The sequence below is a fragment of the Monopterus albus genome, unplaced genomic scaffold (genome assembly GCF_001952655.1).
Source record: "Monopterus albus unplaced genomic scaffold, M_albus_1.0 scaffold117.1, whole genome shotgun sequence".
Lineage (NCBI taxonomy): Eukaryota > Metazoa > Chordata > Actinopteri > Synbranchiformes > Synbranchidae > Monopterus > Monopterus albus.
Window position 1 is genome coordinate 688,283 of NW_018127997.1, and position 25,551 is coordinate 713,833.

Sequence of the window (25,551 nt, forward strand, 5' to 3'; positions counted from 1 at the left end):
TGATAAATTCACCTGGAAATCTCATATCAGATATATTCAGCACAAAATAGCAAAAAACATATTGATATTGGCAAGGGTTAGATATATGTTGGACAGGAAAGCACTACGTATTTTGTATTCTTCACTGATTTTACCATACTTAGAGTATGGCGTTGAAAACTGGGGAAACACATACAAAAGCTCACTTCAGCCATTGTATATATTACAAAAAAGAGCAATAAGAATTGTGCATAAGATGGGGTATAGGGCTGGAAATCTGAACAAAGTGTTTATTTGTGTTGAAAAGCTATGGCTAGGTTTTTGTGCAAGTTTGGGTTCTGTTTTAAATGAGATGTTTAAATGCGGTGGTGGCGATGGTTAGAGAAATTATTATTAAGTCCAAACATTTTTGCTTGAATAAAGAAACTTGCCAATTCTTGTTGTGATAAACTATCATATTCTGTAGAAGAGCCAACAGTTTAACAGTGATATGTGTTAAACATGTTAAACATATTTGGCTCTATGTGGGTGAATATAGAGTGCAAACACATGCAGACAACTTAGTAGTTACTTTAAAATGCTAAAATAGAAGAACCGGAATCCTATGTACCTATGTATTATTGTGCATGTTTATTTTAGAGGATAGTTACTTTGGTGCACTAATTTTAGAACACCACAAAAGGTTTTGCCTTCAGTTTTGTGCATAAAGAATTAAAAAGTTGTGTGGGTGACTTTAACAAGTTACAGTCAACTAAAAAAAGATTTAAAAACAAGAAAAAACAGCACATACTGCTAAGACTAATTTGACAAAAGTGCATGCTGAGATTTCAGCCAAAATGAATGCCAGGGATTAAGGGAATACTCCACCCACTCCAGCACAGGGCTGTTTGTTTCAAGTTATTATATTACCAAGCAGGTGGACAAACCTTTACCTGGGACTAACAACACTGCCTGTCAGCATGTTTTTTTTCCTATTCCAGCACACAATTAGAGACATTATTAGTAATCTTTACTGGCCTTTACAAATACCAAAGAATGAAGATGAGAGGTCCCATTGAGAAAATGATTGGAAAGGTAAAAAGGGGAGAAATAACCAATGCAAAAGCCAAAGTCCTTGCATAAATCTAAATCTAATAATCACTTACAAGACTAAAAGCTGCATATTAGTTTTGGTGTATCATATTGTTCATAACCTGCTATATGTAAATGAATTATCTTTACCAGCCTCTATGGCTTTGTGTCCAGTCCTGTTATCAGATCCAGGCCTGGCTGTGGGGCAGGAACCCTTGGTCTGCCATGGTAGCTTCTCATCCAGAGGATCCAGGGAGTGTGGTGGCTGGTTAACTGCTGCCCATGTATATAGCTGGTCATGCTGGGGAGACAGTTACAATCAGAGCCAACTAATGAATAGCAGGAGAAATAATGACATTTAGATGATTCAGAATAAAAAACTTATTAAAAACATTTTAAAGGTTTTAAAATGTATTAACACTGTATGTTAGTGTGTGAAGTAGGCATGTGTCTCCAGATGTGTACATGCAAATTGATGATGTGTTTTGTGATGTGCGACAGGTTTTTCAAATGCCTAGTATACTGTAGCTTGTGTTTCACACTGTCGGTGTATAATCTGGTGTACCATGTGGTTTATTGTGCCCCCATAATGCCTTGTTGACACATTCACTGGAAAATGGGCTTGAAGTTTTGCAAGACCAAGGCAAAAATTGATCCTGACAGGCACACTGACACAGTGTCAGTTCACATTACATTATGATGCAGTATAAAAAATGTAAAAATAAAAAATCAAATGTCATATCACTGCAAATAGGCCATGCAGAATATAAACTAATTCACAAAAACACACATTATTCACAGTTGGAAAAATATGTATTAGGTGTGGCTTCATACATCAAACTTTGATGCTGTAGAGGTGATCTGGGCAGTGCTACCACACAGCTGCTCTCTGAAGCAGTCAGTGAATGGCAGCAGGAGGCCCATGGCCAAGATCCTGGAGCAGAACCTCTCAGCCTCCTCAGGCTCCTCGTCCTCTTGCTGCTGCTGCTGCAGGAACAGTTTCTCCAGGAGGGTTCGACCTGGACATACAGTAATGAAAGAGAGAATGCCATTCATACCAGCCTGTTACTGCAACAGAGTTATAGTTATGCAAACCCCCAACCTTACAGCTGTAATAATTATGACACAAGTAAAGGAGGAAGTTCTAAACAAAAACTAACTAGAGTTTGTGCCTAAACCTTACCAAGTTGTTGTTTTTATGCCAACTTTTTACTGGGAAATATATTCAATAATGGCACTCCTATATAGTGTCATTAATGCCAGTGAAACCCAGACAAACCAGTACTGTCAAACTGTCAAATTCAGTTCAGCTGCACTGGTCTAGTCTTGGTCCTGACTCGGTCTCACTCCGGTCTTGGTGTTCTTTAGCTGGCTGTCACCACAACACTACCGGAAAAGGCATTTTTTGCTGGCATGAGACTGTTTGTAATATATTTTGTATTACATGATCAGTTTTACAAAGTAGTATGAACTACTGTTTCTAAGTAACTTTAGTTAGCCAAACTAGATTTCTCAGGCAGGCCCGTTTCACCAAGTGCGCACATTTTTTGCCATAATTATCATGAAATCTTCTACAGCAGGGTGTTTCCTTGCCACAAAGGAGATCGGGAAGACAGCCCCCCCCCCAAAAAAGATTACCTTTATTGTCACTGTTGATGTAGCCTGCTGTATGTTCCACTCAGCCATAAAGATGGCTTTCAACAATAGATGTAAACATCTTTTAAGCAAACTATTTTGGAACACAATTCCACTGTCAAAGGCTATTGGACATTGACTGCTTATTGATTTCCACCTATGTAATTATTTATGGTTTTATTGATTTCCTTTATTACTGGATTGTATCCTGTTACATGCCTACAGCTTCACACTAGTGGGTAGTTAGGGTTTAGTGTGGGGATAAAAAACAAAGCCCCCCCCCCCCCCCAACTGCTTTTAGTATAGATAGATCTTTAGAGCACAATCTTTCAATTTGAGAGCATAATCCTATCGGGTCCTTGAACTCAAATTTACAATATTTTGGCTTTGATTTTGCATAGGGGAGGGAAGTGGTGATGTGTCATCCATATTTACCGGTTAATGGTTGCCCACTGCCACAGTTGTTGTAAATCCCCAAAGAAGAGGAGTTTGTGTTGCTGCTTGGCATTGGGTAAATTCATTTCAGTGCTTTAAACATAAAATATATATATATTACTTTGCATTACTTTGTAAGTAATTTTAAGTTAATTATATGCCCAGTCGCTAACAGTACATGATTTTTGGCAGTATATCTAAATTAATGTTGGCTAAAGTGTTAGCTTCACTTAAATATAGGCAATATATTATTTACAGTTACAGTTTAATGTTGTGTATTTTAACTTTTATTGGTTCACTCATTATTTGCCAGCTGAGAAGTGACCTTCTTTCATGTTTATTGCAATTAATTTGTATATGTTGTGTGAATTATGAATCTTTTATGAATTTGTGTGATGAAAAGATGTGAAAGAAAGTAAAATAAGGTGTACACGTGTGTGCTCACACATCATGGCCATCATTTAGCAGACAATTTTAGTTTAAAGGACTGGGGGATTTGGATCAGGACATTTAAATTATTAGTAAATTAAACATCCTTAACCTCACTACAAAACAAGGCAAGAATGGATTTAATGGTTTGAGTTTCACTTTGACCATGTGTAGAGGAAAGGAAAATCTGTAAATCCATAGGCTACATAAAAATGAGATTTATTCCTGACAAGCATACATGAAAACTACTGCTGTCTGTCCGCCTGGTGAGAACTTTCTCCTGCCACTGTCCTGCTGACAGACAAACAGCTGTTCTGATGACAAAGACACAGAACCTGCTGCTCATGTCTCGCTTTCAGTCTGGAGTCAGTTTAACAAGTAAAGTTAACCTAAATGCAAGTTTTTATTTAAAAGCCTTAGCTAGAATATGGCCAGTGCTGGGTAACCCATTGCGGTCAAGTAAGACACTATTAGCTTTTTCTTGGTCAAGTCAGTCACACTTGTTTTCTGAGCATGCAGTTTCTCCTACATTTATGATAATTGTTGTGAGGGCTGTTTAACATGATGTATGAGAGCTTTGCTGAATGTTGCAATCTGCAACCACACTGCTACATGTCACTAAATCTCACATACTGCACCTTTAAACTTTAACAATACCTCTATATGTTTTACTTTAACCAAAGATATTAATGGTAACTGTAAAATAACAATGCTTAACACAAACAAACCCAGGATAGCATGTGTTTGCAAAGATATGAATTAAGTATGTACTTGTGGCCTCCACTACTCAATTCTAATGGGTCCACAATGTCTGTGGTAATGCAGGAAAAGGGTGTGTCAGTTATGGGCATACTAATAAGAGGAGTTCTATCTCGGTTCCTGCTTGGAGCAGTTAACTGGCATTCTGGACAAGACTGACAGTATTTAACTGCATCTGCATACTAGGAACCATCCTATCAAAGTTTCTGGACTGCCCTAAACATCCTGCCCAAGGAATAGAGTGACTCAGGCCAAGGATTATAGACCACAGGCCCTGGGGAATGACTAGATGATCACAAATCTGACTTTGGTGATGCAGCCTGTGTCCCTTTACTACAAACCCTTCCTGTCCTTTATTGGTCTTTGGTTCACATTTAGCAAACAACATTGTAAGGGTTGGATCTTCTTTTTGTAATTTAGCAATGTTGCTAGGAATGGCAAAACACTGAATCTATAGGCTTTGACACATGATCAGCTACTTTTGTACAAAGGACCCTAATCTTGCCTTTTTTCTCTCCTGGTTTTCTAGTCCTTATACTGTCTGCTGTAACCCAGACTAGGCAGTTCAATTCACTATATATGCAGGACATACAGAACAATCAAATTACTGTTTCTCTCTCACCTAATGTTGAATGTCCTACTCAACTAGTATGTTTCAGCTTGCTATTAGACCTAAACCCTCACTGGTACAGCTAGCTCTACTCTCAAATGACTGCTTGGCTATTAACTCAGTAAGCACTGGGAGAGCACTTCCTAACACAGCCTGATAGTGGAGCTGTCCCAATACACCTACTTAGAGGAGATAATATTGCCCTTCAACCTGAATAGTTACCTAAGTCATGGGGTATTCCACCTGGTCACTGTGAATACAGAACACATCAACTGTCCCTCCTCAAAAAACAAACAAAGAAACAAAAGAAAATCCTATGGAGGCTGTCTTGTCTAATTAAAGTGTGATTACTACCAGAGTCAAGAAGACCTATGCAGGGTGTGTCTTCTAATAACACCTATTGTAAGCTCCTCCCACTGACCCTATGAAACCCCATCCCTTTCCAGTTTACTGACAGCTAACTGGGAAAGAGAACACATGTAGTTTTTGCTAACTTGTGCCTTAGAACACATTGCTTTCAAATCACCTGTCTGACCACAAAAATGGCATGCTAAGGAGGCTTTGTTTTTAGGGTCAAATTTAGCAGGCTTTAAAAGGTACAAAATTCTGTCTTGTGTTCCTGGTTCTGACAAGCAGCCAGAAATGCTTCAGACACTTCAGCTGCTTCTTTAGAGGTCCTGGGGTTCTGTTCAGGGTTCAGGATCTTGAGAAAGTGCTCCATGATGATTGTGTTTTTAATTTGCTCCTTTGTTTTTACTTTAGGGATCATCCACTTGTCATGCAAGTCTTTAAGGTGAACCTGCAGTGCTTTTGCAGTATCCTCTTCTTCCAGCACCCTGGAACAGAACCTCACCCGATAAGGCTCTACAGTCATTCCCAACTTTTGCAGAACAGCACATCTGACTTTTTTATAATTTCCAGTGTCATTAATGTCAATAGAAACATATGCAGCATAGGCCTTACCAGTTAGCAATGGAGCTAACTGAAGAGCCCATTCCTGCCGAGGCCCCTCACTGGCATGAGCAATTCTTTTAAAAGTTATTTAACAATGTTCAATATCTTGATCTTCAATATAGGGCTGCATTTTAGGGCTTTTCCAGCCAGGAAACCTCACTGGGCTAAAATGACCTCCACTAGTCCTCTGCTATGGAACAGCCTCAGGCCTCTCTTGAGTTGTTGAGATGTCAGGCGATACTGGTGCAGGTTCTCTGGAGATAACAGATGAGGCCATTGCACCTTCCATCAGCAACTGATGATCCTGGCATTCCTTCAACACCTCTTGTTAAAGCTGTGAAAACTGGTGCTGTATGTGCTTCCACATCTCCTCCTGACACCTGCACTCCTGCTCCTTCCTGGCATCTCAGAAACAATTTCTTGTTCCTGACCTGAAGCTGCTTGCTGTTGGCAGCCAGCTTGTAACTCTTCAGATGGGCACTCAGCTGATTGCTGTTTCTTTTGTCTCATTGACATTTTTCATCCCTGCCTCCTACAGGCCTCGATCCCACCACTGCCACCAAATGTAGGAAGCCTGGTCAAACTGGTAGGAGGCAGACTTAAAAAAACATCCTCAGGTTCAAAAAGATTTATTTAGTGTACCACCATGATACACATGTACCAAAAGAATATCCATAAAACAACCAAATAGTTAACAGGTACACAGTTACATTTGTATGACCTTTACCTTCACCTGCACTAGAGCAACTGCTTAAATAACCCTACCATCTGGATTAGCCTTCCCTCAGACCGCACCACTTCATATTTCTTACAGGTAGATCAGCAGCTTTTATCAATAAACATTCAGCAGAAACAGAGACATACAGTACATGCAATTCTCAAATCATATGGTTTCCAAAATTATTAATCAATACAATAAACTAACTTGACACTAATAATCCCCCCTATTACTTGGTTCAAACCCCATGACACCAATGATGATAACAGGAGAGTGTATAAAATGAAAAAGTTGTCCGGTTGCTTTCTGGCCGCATGGTAAGCATAACCAATAGGACTACAAATGAATGTGTAAAACTCTCAACTAAATCAATAAACACCATTTAAAGAGTACTTGTATGTGTTTTATTTTAACAAAGATATTGATGGTAACTGAAATATAACATAATACAAAACAAAAACAAACCCAGGATCACATGTGTTCACGAAGTCATGAATTAAAAGTGGAATTTGGCAAAACAAACATTTGACAAGTATGGTTAAGAAACTGAGAAATGTACATGAAATAACTGGGAATAAATGGAGTGTTTTAACCACTTTGTCACTTACAGTATCTGTTGATTCATTTGATCAGGTTTTATTTCTGTAATTTGAGAAATGTACATGAAATAATTGGGAATAAATGGAGTGTTTTAACCACTTTGTCACTTACAGTATCTGTTGATTCATTTGATCAGGTTTTATTTCTGTAAGCTTCACTCATTTTCCCACCATGGTTTCAGTTTGAATGAAAGAATTCAAATTTTATTTGTTGTACTGTCACATCTAATTTGCAACCAATAAAGCACAGGGCTTGTTCCACTGACTCCTAGCTGCTCACTTCATAATGTAGAAATCAGACATCAGGTTTAAAAGCATTCACTTTTTTTGGTTTGGTTGTCAGCTTGTTCTTAGTGCTGATCACTTTTTTAGCATTTAGTTTTTTGCTTTCTCCTTGCCCATGTGAAGTAGTAATACTTAATACTTAAATGAATCTGAGCCCACTCTGACACTTACCTGTAAAGACGTCCTGGAAACTGCAAGTAGAAACCTGTCCACAGGAAGATCTTCTGGTTGAACATATGGGTTGACTGCCTCCTCCTCTGTAGCCTGCCAGGTATTCTCTTGAATCTCCAGAGTCTCCACCATCCTCCTCTCTGCATCTCTGCCTCCTCTCAAGCTCCTCTGTCCAGTCAGCTGAGCGACTCAGAGGCCCAGCGAGGCTTCGAGAGCGTTGCCTACGGACCAGGGGACCCTCAGCCATGGTCCTGTCAACATTTGTATTTCTAGTTAGCCTTACTTTGAAAGTAGATCAAGTGGATCATACAGTACATTTAAACTACTCTTGTGTAAATGGTTGGTTCACTGTCAAAGACTAATTGTAAAGTGTGCTGTTTTGCTGCCTTTTAGGTTTTCATTTGCACAAATGAAAATCAACTTTAAAAAACCTACAAGCCTACAAGCTGTGAAGTAAACCATCAGAACTGCCTTACTGCAATAACACATAAAATAACTTTGCCAGCAGTCATCATGGCCACGTTTATGGACTGAATGTCAGAATATCTCAAGGTTGTTGTTTGTCTACAAATTGACTTTAATCCTATATAGAAATAAATGAAAACAAATGGATTCCTGAAATTTAGGGAGGAAGGAGGTACATAGACATGGCTATAATGCACTTTAGGGGTATATGATATTGTATTAGATGTTTTTTTGGGTCATGAATGTCAAGATACATTTCAGTTTGTAATTGAGTCTTAATCGAGGGTGGAGGTCAAACTTCAAACCTCCCTGTATTTGCAGCCCACCTCCAAGTTAGAAAATTGTTAGTACAGATAATTATATTTAGGTCACTTAATGAAAGAACCATGTCTAATGTATAGAATACATTCAGTTGTGTTTAGTTGTGTATGTGTATTTAATGCAAGATGCTAAAGTTAGCATACCTGGCTAACTGGCTGCTTGACAAGCACTATTAACAAATTCTAAATAATATATAATTTCATCTATAATTTGTATTATATATTTTGTGGGGTTGCAGCAAACATGCAATCACTGGCGATGAGGGATCACATCCACCCATCCATGTGAAATAAGGCATCACTGTTTAAATTGTAGCACTTATTGTGTGGTTGGTCAAACACACATACACACACACACACAGAGATGGGACCTTGCACACATGACTTGAGATCTTTAGCTTTTGTAATTTCCCAGTTTTCTGCATAAATTGGTCCTGAAAGGTGATGTGGTCTTTGCTAAAGTCACAAATATCAACAAACATTATTTCTAAGCTGATAAAATACAAACAGTCATGATGTCTTTATTGAACACAACAATTAAACAGACAAAGTGATGGTGGAAAAAGTAACAAGCTACCTTGACTTAGAAAAGCTTTCAAACAGTGTCAGTGTGCTATTCACAAGCAGCATCAGCTGATGTGAGCCATATCTCACAAAAGGTTCTAAGAAGACCTACAATCAAGAGTTTTTGATTTGCATGTGGCTGGAAGGGGTCACAGAGTCATCTCAAATATTTTAGATATTCATCAGTCCACAGTTAGACATAGTGTCTATAAGTGGAGACTACAGAACGGCAAAATCCGCCTTTTGGAGTGGCCCAGCCAGAGCCCAGACCTCAACCCAATAGAGATGCTGTGGAGTGACCTCAGAGAGCCGTTCACACCAGGCATCCTAAGAATATGGCTGAGCTGAAGCAGTTTTGTCAGGAAGAATGGTCTAAAATTCCTCCTGAACGATGTGCACGTCTGATCCACAGCTACAGCTACAGCAGCTTGCTTGAAGTTCTTGCTGCCAGAGGTGGTTCAAACAGTTATTAAAACACTATTACATTACTTTTCCCACCATTACTCTGCATGTTTAATATGTGCTCAATAAAGACATAAAAAATCATGACTGTGTTTTATCAGCTTAGAAGTATTGTGGTTTTGATACTTGTGATTTTGGTGAAGCTCACATCACATTTTATGGCCAATTTATGCAGAAAACCAGGATATTGTCAGCAGTGCCACTACTTTTTCATGTGACTGTATAGCCCCTTTTGTATCACCCGGTACCAGCTCAACTCAACTCAGTTTGACGTTACTCACTTTTGGTACCAGGTGCTTGGTTTTCCACTGTAGATGGTCCCCTCTAAGAGTAGCTGGTTGTCATAGTGACACCGTATTACACTGCGGTAAAATCAGCACCAACCAACACAGTAACAATGGAGGATATTGAAGGCATGCTGCTCTTGATTCTCAGTATGTGGCTAGTTAGAATAACAACTACAGTAAAGTAGTGGTTAGGGTTGAATATCATTGCTTTTAAAAGTGGCACTTTCTTTGTTCCAGGATGTCTCACATGTTGATGACACAATTTCTCTGATCAATCACTAGTCTGCAGTGTTTACACATCACCATTTGGTATCACCTCTGCTCGCTTGGAACCTCGATAGAGGTGATACCAAAACTAGTACCGGGTACCAGGTACTATCCCCAACATTTGACTGACGGAAACACAAATAAGGCAAGTCAAGTTGAGCTGGTACCAGGTGGTGGAAAAGGGGCTTATGTAGCCACCAAATGTGTATTTAATAGCATTCGCATTGTTACGCAAGTTGAGGCATTACAAAGTGTGATTCTAAGTGTAGAGTTAATTTTGCTTTATTACAACTAGGGTCATTGATTTTTATTGCTTGCACTATCATTTCTGTCCATAATGATAACATTGTATTTACCAAAGTAATTGGATAAGAGCTGGGAACATACTGACATTAGTACAGCATAGTCAGGGCAAAAAACAGTCACAGGATCAGTCAGGTTTAAATAAACCCACAGTATAACCAGATGTACTGTATGTCATATGTATGATGTATGTACAATGGACAATAATTTTAGTGTCCATCTTTATTTGTCCGCCGCATGAGTTTACCAAACTGAGGGTTGTTAACAATCTGTCTGATCTATGGTTCTTGCCTGAGTAGATTTCTTTTTTTTCTTCTTTTATTTAGCAGCATTGCTGTGTACCAACTTCTCAGCTATTTACTTGGTAAGTACAATGCCATTATTATCAATACAAATGGTGTCCAGAACTATCATAATAAGACCCAAGTTGTACTAAACTTGAATTATGCTCTATTAATTAGTCTGAATTAAATCTATTTGTAGTCATTAATTTTTATCATCTGATGACAATTAATATCAAATTAAAAAGCTTACGATGATATTTTAAATGTTGCTCATTTGATCATTGACACTGTCATGCCCAAGGTAAACAAAAATTTAAAATTTGATAAAGTGCATATAACCATTCACGTCGCAACACCACTGGTACCTGTGGAGATGAAGGTGGACTCTGCGTGGGGACAGGGGACTGTGGGAAGGGGAAAGGGCTGGGGAGTGTCCTGGGGAGCTGAGCTGTCTGGTGGTGGTCTTGATGTAAGAAGGGAATATAGGAGGGTAGGGTTTCACCACCGGACAAGAGGAGTTAGAGGAATGGGTGGACCTGAGGAGTCTTTTGGCCAATGTGGGGCTCTCCTGGGAAGGCAGAGTGGTGAAGCAGATGCTGCTCATGCTGCACTGCTGGTTGGAGGTGGATGCACTGGCCCTGGCAGCAGCAGAGTGGCCAAGTTCAGAGCCAGAATTCAGGCAGTCCTCAAGGGATTCAGCACTAGTACCCAAGCCCAACTGACCCTCACCTTCCTCAAACACAGTCCCTGAGCTCAGCCCCTCAGTGGCTTCAGGACTTCTATCTGCAGGTGGAGGGCTGAGATCCACATCCACCACAGGTTTCTTCTCCTCCCCTTGTGGGGACTTACCTCCTGCTTCATCTTCCTCCCCTGGGATTTCAGCATTTGCAAATGTGTGATGAGGGGAGCTGTTACCACTGGTTGTCATGGTAACATGACTAACTGCTGCCCCCTCTGCAGTAACCATGGTGATGGCAGAGTGAGGGGGGTGCTGCACCCAAGCATGCTGGTCCTTTGTGCTTGTGGCAACACAAAGAAAGGCTTCTCTCTCTCCCTCCCTCTGTTCCTTCCCATTTAGCTTCAGATTCTGTATCTCCTCCTCTTCCTTCTCCTCCTTCCTGTTGTGTACCTCTGTGTGGAAAGGGGAGTGTGGTGTTGGAGACTGGTCTGTGTGCATGACAGAGTCAGGCAGCTTTCCAGTCTCTAGGAATGACAGGGCATCAGACCCCAGTTCTAATTCTGGAGTCAGGTCAAGCACTTCAGAAGGACTTAATTTAATGACTCCATTATCCTGTTCCCTCTTCTCCTCTCCTCCTACCCAACTTTCTTCTCCTCCCTCTGCTTCCAAAATAGAGTTAACCCTCGCATGCTGCAGCCTTATGGCAAGCTGGATATCCGCTAGCAAATCCTCATGGTCAGCTGCTGAATGGAAGCTGTAAATATCTGTGTCTGACCCCGAGCTTGCTCCCTTCTGCCCTCCATTCTCGGTAGGAGAGGTTGCTGCTGTTGAGACGTTTGGCTGAGTTCCTTGCTTCTGTGCTCCTCCACTGACTTCTCCATTCTTTTCCCCTTGCTCAAGTTTCTTTTTCTTCTCAGGGAAAGCTGCCTCAGTGTCTGAGTGTCCAAGTTCATCTGAAGACATATCGGGTGTTTTTGTGCTATCCACATCATCATTTTGAGATGCTAGAACGTCCTCCTTTGAGCCTGTTACTGACAAACACACATCTCCTTTACCTTTCAGGTTGCCCTTTTTCTTCCGGATGGAGAAAACAGAAGACTTAGACTCAGATTTGTTTTTCTTCTTGCCTGGTCCAGTTCCATGCACCCCCCCTCCTCCTGTACTGCTGACTGCTCCTTTACCTCCATGTTTACTGTGAAGTTTTTTGCCTCCCTTTTTTGTCATGTCCCCTCCTCCATCTCTCCATCCTTCATCCAGTGAAGGGTAGCTTCCATTACCCGATACTGCTGCAGCTTTCTTTTGTTTAGCCTCCTGGTTGCCCATGTTGATGGAGAGGGTACGATGGCTGCTTGACTCTCTCAGGTCATGCCTGGGAGTGTGTCTCCTCTCTGCTGGAGCTTTTAAATGCCTATGCCAGGGGAAGGTAGAACTGCCTTGGCTTAATCTATGGATGCACGTCTGGTGAAGGAGGAAACGATGCTATTGCTGATTGTTTTTAATCTCTTGCGTAACGATCCTTGCTGTTTTCTGGTGACGAAACCTGGCGTAGCAGATATGTTGACGCTGATGCAGCCATACAGCTCCCACTTCCTCCTCCCCTTTCTCTCCCTGTCTTACCCCCCTCCACTCCATCTGCTGAAAGGAGTGACGTAGGCACTGCATGCTCAGTGGAGCTCTGACAAGAGATGAGAGCTCTTGGGATACACACACAAAGCAAGACTGCTGGAAAATGGGCAAAAGAACCTGAGAGGAATAAAGAGGCTACTGACAATTTGTCTCTTATGGTCTGTCAGTGTATATAATTGCACAGTTCCTCACTACATTACCCATGATTCTCAAATTCCTGCCTACATTACCCATAGTGTGAGCTAGACAATGAAGAGATATTTCCTGCAGCTTTCTGTCATTGCAGGACAAAGGCTCTTGAAAGTCCAAAACTGCTTCCATTCTCTCTAAACATTAACACACACATATATAATATTATAATACAATTACACTTAATAAGAATAAAGGTGACAAGTCAGATTAATTTAAAAAAATGTCAATCAACAAGGCTTTCAGGTATATTGATTCTCATTGTTCATATGGGCCCTCTTTTGATCACAGATGGAGTTTACTCCTATATCATGAAACTTCCTTTTTTTTTACTTTATGGGTTTCCTGTCCACACTGGTTTAATGTTCTTGTTGATTAGTTTAAATTGATTTCTATCTTGGATTTGCTGCCAGGTCAGAAAGAAAAAACTTCTTAGCACTTGTTAACATTTGTTTCCAAGAGATGCATAAAAATTTTTCATATTTGTCCTGTCACTTTAGCAAACAGTTTTTTTAATTGGTGGCACTATAATATGATTATAACAGCAAAGCTGTTCCAGCCCAATGTTTCTAAATCTTTATATTTATCAGCACTTTCAGCAATCATGGATATAATAAAGGTTATCAGTTTCATTTTATTGCTTTTCATCCGTTTGTGTGTCAGATGGAGCTCAGTATTTTAATTTGAATATTTGTTTAATGACGTGAGCAGGAAATCTTAACAGAGCAATGAAACTGAAAGAACTTATTTTTAAAACTATATAGATCGAATGAATGTCAAATCACCTAATTTCTTCTGGATGGAGTCATATCAAACATTCAGGTCTAATTTTTAAAATGAAATAATGAAGTGATTTTATTTAAAAAATGCATTTCCTATTATTATTAATATTTTTGGAAAAAAATATTTCTGGATACACAGAGGGGGAACACTGATCGTTCATGACTATATGGAAACCAATAAAAAAAACAGACAGGCTTTGCGATAATGGGTTCCCTCAGCACAAATGTCTATACCTTCACCTCAGTTTTTAAAATATATATATACATCTTTATACAAGGAAGAACCATTTGGTGGCAAGACAAGAGGCCGGTGGGGATGTGTCTTTGGAAGCCATCTAGTGGTGATAATGGATAAGGGACACCAGACCACAACTACCAAGCTGCCTGGAAAAGGTTATCTTGTGTGATGTGAATGAAATTCCATGGCCTGACCAAGCTCAGAGATTTATGGACAATAATGCAGAATAGTTTGACTTATATTTATAGTATGCTCTATTTTTTTCTAGTAGAATCAATTTACAACATTTGTTTATCTTATGTACAAATAGCAAATTAAAGGTACCCCACAACGTGATGCTGCCACGCCCGTGCTTCACAGTTGGGATGATGTTCTTCAGCTTGCAGGTCTCTCCCTTTTTCCTCCAGACATGTCATTAAGGTCATTATGGCCAAACAGGTCCATTTTTGTTTCATCAGCCCAGAGGACATTTCTCCAAAAAGTCAGATCTTTGTCCTCATGTGCAGCTGTAAACCGTAGTCTGCCTCTTTTATGGTGGTCTTGGAGCAGTGGCTTCTTCCTTTCAGGTTATGTCAGTACAGGACTTGTTTCACTGTGGATAGAGACACTTTGGTACCTGTTTCCTCCAGTGTCTTCACAAGGTCCTTTGCTGTTGTTCTGGGATTGATTTGTACTGTGCAGACCAAAGTACGTTCATCTCTAGGAGACAGAGCACATCTCCTTCCTGAGCAGTATGATGGCTGCGTTGTCCTATGGTGTTTATACTTAGTAATGATCATGGTATTGTTTGTACAGATGAATGTGGAACCTTCAGGCATTTGGAAATTGCTCCCAATGATGAACCAGACAGGTAGAGGTCCACTTTTTTTCTGAGGTCTTGGCTGATTTCATTTGATTTCCCCATGATGTCAAATAAAGATGTACTGAGTTTGAAGCTAGGCCTTAAAATCCATCCACAGCTGCACCTCCTATTGACTTAAATGATGTCAGTTAGCCTATCAGAAGCTTCTAAAGCCATGACATCTGGAATTTTCTAAGCTGATTAAAGGCAGTCAACTGAGTGTATGTAAACTTCTGACCCAATGGAACTGTGATCTAGTGAATTATAAGTAAAACGACCTATCTGTAAACATCTGTTAGAAAAATTACTTGTGTCATCCATAAAGTTCATATCCTAATGACAGTTTGTTATCATGACATCTGTGGAGTGGTTAAAGAATCAGTTTTAATCGCTTCAGCCTAAGCGTATGTAAAGTTCAGACTTGTTTGTCTACATTTGTGGTTCTTTACTTGTAAAATGCTATTCTATTCCTTTTGTTTTCTGTTCAAACCACACTGGATTGTACATCAAGACAGAGCAAAGTAGATTTACTTACTGTAGATACATGGATTATATACATAACAAAAACTAATTCAGTTTAGAATCAAAACTTTACACCTGTAAAGTTTGCTTAAAGTTTAGGAATATACAGTACAGCAGAACCATAAACTACAGCCTCTAAAATGACCAGAAAGATGAATCAACACATCTTAACCATCTTGAAACTGGTTTTAAAAAATGACTAATGGTGTACCTGTTTCACTGACATCCAGTAAATTGTCTATGAAATCTTTCAGAAGCTGATCGTCGTAAAATCATTCAAAAAAGAAATAAAAGGCTCAATGAAAGCCAAACTGGCATTTGTTTAATTTAACTTCCTAATTCCAGTCCTTTGTGTTGTACTTTGTTTTGAGAGTTGTATTAATTATTATTGTTGTTATACTGTATGTAAGCAGAGCTCCTCTGGTAACATGAGTATTAAAATTAAATAGATACTGGATTTTTATATACAGTATAATCCCACAAAAGCTCTAATATTTTGTGATTTTTTTTTTTTTTTACTGAAACTGTGCTAAACAAAAGATCAAGAGGTCACCATAATTATAAAAAAGATACAGTACAAACCGGCTTTAGGCCCCTCTGCTATGTTTGCCAAACAGCCTGTAAGTCTAGAACAAGTTCAAGTGAGCAAAATTCAGTTCAGCATCTTTTGCTTGAAAGATGAGGTGTGTATGCTGCATTCAAACTCTGAATATACAGTAGATTCAAAAACTGCATTTTAAGCACAGATTCATTCTAATAATTTGCCCCTCTACTCCACATAGCCATTCTTCCTGAAGGCCACGGCCTTTCTCTGATGAAAATGAGGCTTGTTCTTCATTTGGTTCCACTGGCACATCAAAATATCCCTGAAAGTTGTTCGGAAGGTCTTGTTACACAGGGCATAGCACATGGGGTTGACTGTGCTGTTTACATAACATAACCAGTAGCCCAGTGCCCAAAGAGTTTCAGGAATACAGTCCTGACAGAAAGTGTTGACCAGCACCATGATGTTATACGGTAACCATGTTGTAATGAAGGCAAAAAGGATGGCACTAAGTGTCCGTGCCGCTTTCTTCTCATTTGCCTTTTTTTCATTCTTGTGCTTGTTGATTTCTTTCTTAATCTTAGAGGCAAACCGTTTTGCCATAGCTGCATCTTTTATGGTGAAGGCTGCAGGTGATGAGGTGACCGAGTTTGATTTAGATTTTTTTTTACTTTTGTTGGATGATGATGACTGTTTGTCCTCGTTTTTCTTCATCTTCCTAGATTTCTTAACATCTGGATAGATAGATAGATAGATAGATAGATAGATAGATATAAACATCAAATATATTTGTGTTATTTATATAAGTGTTCGAATTACAGGGGAGTCAGAACCTGAGACCTGAGCTTCCTCCATGGTGACATTTTTAACTCTATAGTAAATGATCAAAGAAATTAATAAAGACTAATTGTATGGATGCTGATTCAGCATCCATACCTTGTTTTCCTGGTCTTTACTATTATGGTTATATTATTCTGGTTTCTTCCATCCGTTTTTGGCACTTAATTTTTTCAGCATACTTTCAGCTATGAAAACCGTTCAGGTATCGACCTGTTCAGCTTTTTTAAGGACATTTATGCTTGTATTTTTCTTGAAATATTTAGCTTTATTTTGAAAATCTTGCTCCATTCAAATGAATGGGAAAATTCTACTTCAGCATAATTTCAGCTATCAAAATGTTCAGCTCTTCAAGGACATTCATGTTTCTCTTCAGGGGTTTTCTAAACTTCATACTTTTGAAATATTTAGCTTTATTTTGAAAATCTTGCCCCATTCAAATGAATGGAAAAATTCTACTTCAGCATAATTTCAGCTATCAAAATGTTCAGCTCTTCAAGGATATTCATGCCTCTTCTCAGAATTTTTCTATACTTCCTACTTTTGAAATATTTAGCTTTATTTTGAAAATCTTGCCCCATTCAAATGAATAGGAAAATTCTACTTCAGCATACTTTCAGCTCTTTCAGCTATCAAAATGTTCAGCTCTTCAAGGACATTCACACTTCTATTCAGAACTTTTCTAAACTTCAAATTTTTAAAATATCTAGCTTTATTTTAAAATTTTTGCCCCATTCAAATGAATGGGAAAATTCTAGTTCAGCATAATTTCAGCTATCAAAATGTTCAGCTCTTCAAGGACATTCATGCTTCTCTTCAGAATTTTTTTAAACTTCATACTCTTGAAATATTTAGCTTTATTTTGAAAATCTTGCCCCATTCAAATGAATGGAAAAATTCTACTTCAGCTTACTTTCAGTAAAACCATTCAGGTGTCAAAATGTTCAGCATTTTCAGGGCGATCTGTCAGCACTCAGCATCCATATGCATTTTCTTCAGAAAATGCAATTCTCTAGTTATAATATAATGTCCGCTAATTGGTTACTTTAAATTTATTTGTGCAGTTCTGCCATGGTCAGCTACCGAAGTGGTCTATGGTTCTAACCATTGTAAAAACAATGAACAGGCTGACAGCATCCAGAAGTAAAGCAACCAAAAGTCAATCACCATCTGGTGGCTGGTTGCAGTATAGATGATAAAGCCAACCATGAGCCACACTAAAAACTCAAAAGTATAAATCAAATAAATTTTCCCAAAGATAACCTCTGTGTTTTTTATAGATATTATCATGCTGATGTGTGTACAAGTGGTCATTTTTCTTGTAAATGTGTTTTTAATAAGTTATTGAATGATGAAAAAGAGAACCATTTCTGTTTATTTGATAGCTTTGATTGGTGGTCCGATGCTGTGATTCCACTTCTTGCACAGAATCTGGTTGCAAAAAAGCAAGACAGCAGCTGTTGTATTCACAATATTTTGGATTCATTTTTGCATAGTGGAGGGAAGTGGTGACGCCATGTCCATTGTATATATGTCAATGGCTCTAAAAGGTGTTTCTGTTAGACACATCACCTCCACCTCTATGACCCAACCAAAAAAGAAACACGGCACATTGTAATTCGAACACTTATTATGCAGGCAAGGCCATTGCATGGTTATGTTGGCTATGTCCAACCTGTTGGAGACATTGACTGGTCAGCACTGCCAGCTTCCTCCTCAGAGCCTGACTGGTCCCCAGAGGCACCAACTTCAGTGTTGTTAAAGCCATCGCAGCTGCTCTGTGCTGCCTCTCCAACTGTAGTTGTCATGGTGTTGAAGGACTTCTTGGATGCATGGCCACCTGACTGCAGGGATAAAAACTGAAGGCAGACCACACCACACCTTCCTCTGCTTCCTCTCCCTCCATTTATAGTGGTATTGTCAGTGTTCTTCTCTGAAGCCAGCTGATTTAGTTCATAACTGCAGCATCTTTGGTAGCTCATCTGGCACAGTGTGACTGATGAGTTCTTCTGGCTGTTAGTTGCACCTACTCCACCAACCCTTCCACTGCAATTTTCTTGACTCCAGGCCTGGCTTGGGTTGTTGCCTGACCCAGACCCTTTAAGGCCTTGTACAGTTTTTGTTCGCTTCTCTGTCTCTTGATATATCTTCCAGAACAAGATTGCCATAATAGTCACAGGCAAGTAGAATGCAGCAATAGCAGTGCAGAATGTAATGGTGGGTTCAGACAGGAACTGGATGTAGCACTCATTAGGCTGGACTCTCCGCTCACCCACAATGTACTGCCATAACAGGATAGCTGGGGCCCACACAATGAAAGAGATGGACCAGGCTAGTCCAATCATAGTCATAGCCCGCTTGGTTGTACGCTTGGCCCGGTAGGTCAAAGGTCTGGTGACAGAGAAATACCTAAGAGGACGCAGAAAGAACACAGTCAGGTAAACTGTAAGTGTATGGTGCATTTCCATCCACCACATAATATTTGAAAACTAAGGGAGATATTTACTAAGGATTTGTGGCTCGTTTTTTGGTGCTAAACAGTTCATATAGAGATGCAGAAGAAAAAAAAGAAAAGTAGCACTGCAGGAATTTAAGCATTTGGTTTCATTCAATATGTAAACCCGCTGCCCTGTGTAAACCTGCAAAAATAAAGGAGGAGAGAATGGAAATTTATACAGATATCTTCAGTGCCTGATTTACCACTGCTTCAGGAGGAACTGCAGCTGAACTTTAATGTCAGGAGAAAGCAGGTGTTAAATTTACAGCTGTGTTCTCAGTGTGGCAGCTGTTAGTCATCTGAGACCTCGACAGACTTAAGAACACATGTGAGGACGGAGAGGGTGTTTGTAAATGACAGTGCTAACCAGAGGAGAATGAAGGACTTTTACAGGCTTTCAGGTCAGACAATTCAGTTCAATTACTGGGCAAAACAGAAGATGATTTCACTCGCAGGAGACTACATGATTGCAGCTCTGTTTGCTGATTTCTTCAACCATATTAAAGTTAAGTCACAATAAACACATTCTTTTCTACTGTCCCTCCTGCTACACAGAACAGGTACATCCTTACCAAAGCATGACTGACGATTTACATTTTCGCACTCTGCTCTATCTTCCTCTTCATCCTCGTTCTCATTCCAGGTTGCTGTCCCTACCATTTGTGCCTCTGACTGTTATCCTCTAAGTTCAGCGTCTTCACTTGCCCACTCTTTCATTCCAAGTGGGGCTCTCCACTCACTTTGTTCTTTAGAAAGGGTTAACAAAAAACGCTTTGCTTTAAATGCACCAGTCCACAGTCACCTAAACTGTCTATTTACTCTGTGGCAAAAATGGCCCCAGTTAATCCCAGGTCTCTGTCAGATAAGACATTTATTTTTAACAACTTTCTTTCCTTGCTGTGATCAGGATTTCTTGTTTTTAATTGAGATGTGGTCTGGAGCTGGTGACTCAGTTGCATTTGGTGAACTTTGTTCAACAAACCAAAAAAACTTTTGGTTACTATTCTCATCATATCAGTTGTCTCACCATGATTCAGTGTGCAGAAAATTATTTAAGAAATAGTACCACAACCACTAGTTCAGTTATTGTTGAGGTTTCCACATATCCTGATAAATGAAAACATTACATCACTGTTCAGGCAGACTATTGTAGTTCCCTGTACTTTGGCCATCTTCAGACTTCATTAACACATCTGTAGATGGTCTAAAATGCAGCAGGAAGACTGTTGACTGGTGCAATAAACATGTTCATATAACCCAGTCCTGGCCTCTCTCTACTGGCTTCCTGTCCATTTCAGAATTCAGTTTAAGATCTTGCTGCTTCTTTTTAAGGCCTGTAATGGGTGGCCCCATCCTATATCTTAGACCTTATTCGTTTGTATTTAGGCCCTATGTCCCTTCAATCTTTGAATAAAGTTTTAACTAAAGCTCAAACTTAAAGGGGATAGAGCTTTTGCTGTTGCTGCACCTCACTTGTGGAACCAGCTACCCTTTGACCATAAAAGTGCTCCTTCTTTTTCTGTTTTTAAATTTAGGCTGAAGATACACTCTTGTTCTCTGGCCATTTTGGCACATTAATCTGTTATTGCTGTTATGCTTATAATTTCTTTGCAATTGTTTTTGTTGTTAATTGCTGCTGCTAAATCCTCAGTTACTGTAACATTTTCATACGGGTAGTATCCATAATACATGAAGGTGTCTAGGAGATAGGTTTACCAAGAAAAAATATAACAGATCACAGTCTGCTACCTGTCAAAGCTAATGACAAGCCGGTTCATGACTGAGGCATTACTAGCCACGTAGTCGATTGCAAGCCACAAGTCACAAACCACTGGCCCAAGAGCCCACTGGTCCATGATGATGTAGGTGGTATATAAGTTCATTGACAGTGTGCCAATGGTCAGGTCAGCAAATGCCAGGCTAAGGAGGTAGTAGTTGTTTACCGTCTTCAGTGCCTTATTGATCTTGAATGACACCAACACGAGGATGTTGCCAACAACAGTAACAAGAGAAAGTGATCCAGTGAGAAAAATAATTATGATGACCTGAAGATGAAAAGGTGAGAAGAGAAAGAAGAGGATGCATCACTTTGTATATGACACTTTTACAGTTTATGTTCTGACACTCAAGTTATAACAATGGTAACTTTCAAAAGTTAGCTGAGCAGAAATTTGGAATATTTGGGGCTAATAACAAGCTTAAAACAGGGTTTCTTGAAACATAAAATACGACAGAGCAGCAAATGTTATTATCCTGAAATGGTGGTAGAAGTATCAAAATCTTAATTCTATCAAACTGAAAATATCATGTTTGCAAGATGTTAACAGGATAAACTGGGGAAATATGCCTAGTGTGATTTAGGTATAACTGCCTCAATTTAATACTGGAAGACATGCATATGAAAAAAAGATTTTTTTTGCTACTGATGCCATAGAATTTACACAGTAAGAACACAAAAGTACCCTGGAGGTATCAAATATACATGTGTAAAACTGACAAAATTGTTATTCACCACCTATTGATGGCTTTGGTGTTACAGTGTAACCAAAGCACTAACTAATACTGATATAATGTGAAAAAGACTATAGTTTTTGTAACATAGGTGATTGTTACCTGCAAGATAGTATGTCCTCCTAATGGGTCAAAGTCTTCTGCTGGTAGCATCAGGCCTAATGTCCTGTTAACTGGTGAATGAGTAAAGTTCTCTCCTTGTCTTGAAACATGACTAACATTATGCTGCTTCCATCCATCAACACTGCCAGATAATATGGCCATCTCCTGGTAAGAGCCACCTGAGGATGTGAAGATACATAGTACATGTCTTATTTAAAAGTCACATCTCAGGTCACATTCTTCTAATATGATTCCTGCCTTCATGCAAAGAATTCCAGTCACTGAGAATTCTATACAAACCTACAGTAGAAATCCTAATGATTTTTCTTTTTATGTTCCTATCTGGATGTACATAAATATTCTTGTTGCTTACAAAAGCACACTGAGAGCCAGTGTACTAGAGTTCCTAAATTCCTTGTGCATTTGGGCAACAAAGCTGATTCTGTTCTTACACATATAAGAGCTTTACTGCTGAATGATTTCAGTTGCCTTTTGGTTTAAATCATAAAGAGCTTTTTTCTCCCCTCTTCTGTGTTTTTGATGGAATGCTCATTTCTCGGTCACAGTACATTAGTTTTTCCTCTGACCCTGTCCTCTATTTTGATAATACCTGACAGTTGGTAAAATAAAATAGTAGCAGGGAGAAAGATTTTTTTTGCTCCTTTGTTCACCTTACATATCCTTTTAGAAGATTTTGGTAAGCTAAAATGTTCTCATAGACACACAATATCTGCATTTGTTAGTTGATATAGTGGTACAAAGTGTTGTGGACAACAACTAAGCTAGCAGGCTTGGATGTGATGGAATCAGACTGGTCTCTCATACCAGGAGAAGTGTTAGCAAATGGATAAGAGTAGAGCTGGAGGTCAGGCTCATGATGACCAATAGACATCTGAAATAAAAATAGAATAAACTATTTTGCCCATGTAAAAAGAGAGAATTAGGTGTTTAAGATTTTAACATTTTTACAAAAGATTTGTTGTTGCTGTTATTGTGCAGGTTAAAAATGAATTTTTGGGAATAAATTCTTTACTTACTATACCTTCTGCCAATCCCTGATTCAGAAACCCTGTCTATACCGCAGCTTCTTCTATCTTGTCTAAACTCACACATTTTCAACCTTGTAGCAGGGGAGGTATTTAAGAATATTTAAGACCTAGTGAGGTTGAACAAACCTGAGACATGACATAAATACAAACTGAAAGCATTTTGAAAAAAAGACTCGTTTATCTAAAGGTAGCCCACAAACAGTGGGGGGTTAAAGTCACCATGGGCTGGTAGAATACACTTTTGTCTTTACAAGAATGGGATGGCAAGAGGTCACACTCACTGTTAGGGTGCGCTCGAACACAGACTGAGCGAGCAGATAAAAAGCGGACCCAGGTGGCTGGCTTCAGTGAAAGCAGTGAGGTTTATTTACAGTGACGGTAGTAACATATATACAGGAGGAATAGTGAGGTAGATGACCGGGTGTCAATCAGCAGCAGCAGAAAAACAATCAGTGGTATGGTGGATGATGATGTACCGGGCTGCGGACGCAGAGGTCACTCCTGGGCTGGTCGAGGTGGAGGTGATGATGGCTGTAGACAGAAGAGCAGGGATAAACTGGGTAAGGGAGACTGTGCATCGACCTGTGAGGCGGTGGCTGGTGGTGGTTGAATGAATCTAGGGGGTCCAGAGGAGAGGTCCGAAGAGGAAGAAGACACTAGAGACGGCAGGGCAGGATAAAGACTAGGGTGCTAACAAGGACTAGAGAGAACAAAGACAATCTTAGCATAAACTCAACAAAACAACATAACAACCACTGGCCTGAAGACAGAGAAAGAACTGGCAGGGGAGTGACTGGTGAACAGTGTATAAGTATGGAGGAGACTAATGAGGTGCAGCTGGTGAGTAATCAGGGAAGTGGGGCAGGTGTGTTGAATAGTGTAATCAGTGCAAGGGCTAGGCTAGTGTGAGGAAAAAGAAGAGAGGAAGGTGGAGCTGGGCAAACCTGACACTGACCTTGACCTTAACCACTAAAATGTAATTAGCTCATCGTTGAGTCCAAGTAGACACTTTTGTCAGATTTGAAGAAATTCCTTCAAGGTGTTGTTGAAGGAATCTGAGCAGTTCATCAGTGAGTCCAACTGGACATTTGTGTCAAACTATGGTTGGGTGATATCTATGGAATATGGAGGCTGAAAGGTACCCCTTTGCCTATTCATTTACATTCAAATGTATTTGTATAGTGCCAGGTCACAACAAAAATCATCTCAGTGCACATTATATAGAGAAAAACCCAACAAATCCCCCTTGAGCAGCACTTGTTGACAGTATAGAGAGGAAAAACTCCCTTTAACAGAAGAAACCTCTGACAGACCCTGGCTCTTGTGGGCGGCCTTCTGCCTGGATCAGCTGGGGTGAGTGGATAGAGAAGAGAGAAGAGAAGAGAAAAGCATCAGGACACAACAAACAAACAAAACACTGGGAAGGTTGATGTCGTTGGTAGAAATGTAGTTCTTCACAGACTTATTGGAATAACACCCAGAGTGGTCAGCAGGGGGCAGCACGATGTTGGGCAACTAGCTGGAACTCTCTTTTGCACTCTTTACAGCTTGGATGTCCTGGGGGGGAAAGTTTTCATAGATAACATTTAGACAATTTGTTCTTATGTCTTACATCAGTAAATTTACATTATCCCATCTCTTTTTATTTGTCTCATTTAGTAACAGCTGTATGTGAAGATTATGGAAGTACATCATCTAAAGGTATCTAACAGTATGCTTTGTCCATGCAGTGTTTCAATTGCAAATTGAACATCAGTAAAGAATTGTGCCTGTTATTATATTTAACACAGGAATCCCAGCATCCTTGTTTCTCTCACTCTTTGCGTTCATGTTATCCTTGTCTTACTCTCCTTCATTTGCTTCTTTCTCCTACTGTATATGTGTGAATGGTGGATTTTGCTTCTTGTGTACCCTGTCCTCTTTTTTTACATCTTCATAGTAGAGTGGAGGTTGTGTGGCTGTTTGGAGGCACCTGGATTTTTTTCAGTGTCCTCCTGGATCATCTTAATATACAGTATGTTTACATCTCTGATGAGCAGTCCCCAGCCACATCAACCTGACCAGTGTTTGATTATTTGTTGTGTCTTGTTGCTTTTCTTCTTTTCTCTCCTCTATCCACTCACCCCAACCGGTCGAGGCAGAAGGCCGCCCACCAAGAGCTGAGTCTGTTGGAGGTTTCTTCTGTTAAAGGGAGTTTTTCCTCCCTGCTGTCACCAAGTGCTGCTCAAGGGGGATTTGTTGGGTTTTCGTTTATAACACTGTAAGGTCTAGAAGTGATTATGTAAAGTACCCTGAGATGTTTGGTGTTGTGTATTAAGTCACATTAGATCATTCTGACAGCCCTCCCCTGTTTCTACCAATGTTGCGACCAAACCTACACCCTTGGTGAAATGTAATTAAGATAAATATAAATCAGTGGCTGAAAGGATCAATAAATTCTCTTAATTTTTTAAGTCATAAGCTTACTTAATGTAACAAGTCATGGGATTGTCCTGATAATTTAAAATCTGAATGAGTTAAAATTTGAAACTGAAAAT

The 25,551-nt window shown here is 39.5% G+C and overlaps 2 protein-coding genes across 2 annotated transcripts in view; both read right to left on the minus strand.

Annotated features, from left to right (window-relative positions):
* Nucleotides 1-12,868, minus strand: part of fmn2b (formin 2b) — a 37,384-nt gene extending 24,516 nt beyond the window's left edge. Inside the window, exons 1-4 of the mRNA XM_020611733.1 lie at nucleotides 10,963-12,868; nucleotides 7,646-7,896; nucleotides 1,885-2,069; nucleotides 1,201-1,351 (exon numbers count right to left, since the gene is read on the minus strand). Of these exons, the coding sequence (XP_020467389.1) occupies nucleotides 1,201-1,351; nucleotides 1,885-2,069; nucleotides 7,646-7,896; nucleotides 10,963-12,599 (2,224 nt within the window). The 5' untranslated portion in view covers nucleotides 12,600-12,868. The remainder of the gene's footprint in view (nucleotides 1-1,200; nucleotides 1,352-1,884; nucleotides 2,070-7,645; nucleotides 7,897-10,962) is intronic.
* Nucleotides 12,869-16,243: 3,375 nt separating this feature from the next.
* chrm3b (cholinergic receptor, muscarinic 3b) lies at nucleotides 16,244-22,138 on the minus strand. Its single transcript, XM_020611735.1, has 5 exons — nucleotides 21,966-22,138; nucleotides 21,102-21,397; nucleotides 18,521-19,264; nucleotides 18,062-18,072; nucleotides 16,244-16,752 (listed from the first exon to the last, which is right to left on the minus strand). Exons 1-5 carry the CDS (start codon nucleotides 22,125-22,127, stop codon nucleotides 16,244-16,246), a joined length of 1,722 nt encoding a protein of 573 aa, XP_020467391.1. The 5' UTR covers nucleotides 22,128-22,138.
* Nucleotides 22,139-25,551: the final 3,413 nt, after the last annotated feature.

Excerpts from the sequence above, each read along its gene's own strand:
- chrm3b (XM_020611735.1), bottom strand. The coding sequence starts at position 22,127 with ATGGCCATATTATCTGGCAGTGTTGATGGATGGAAGCAGCATAATGTT. Across the intron at positions 21,398-21,965 it reads GAGGACATACTATCTTGCAG|GTCATCATAATTATTTTTCT; the intron begins GTAACAATCACC and ends TTTCATCTTCAG. Across the intron at positions 19,265-21,101 it reads CTTGTCATTAGCTTTGACAG|GTATTTCTCTGTCACCAGAC; the intron begins GTAGCAGACTGT and ends GCGTCCTCTTAG.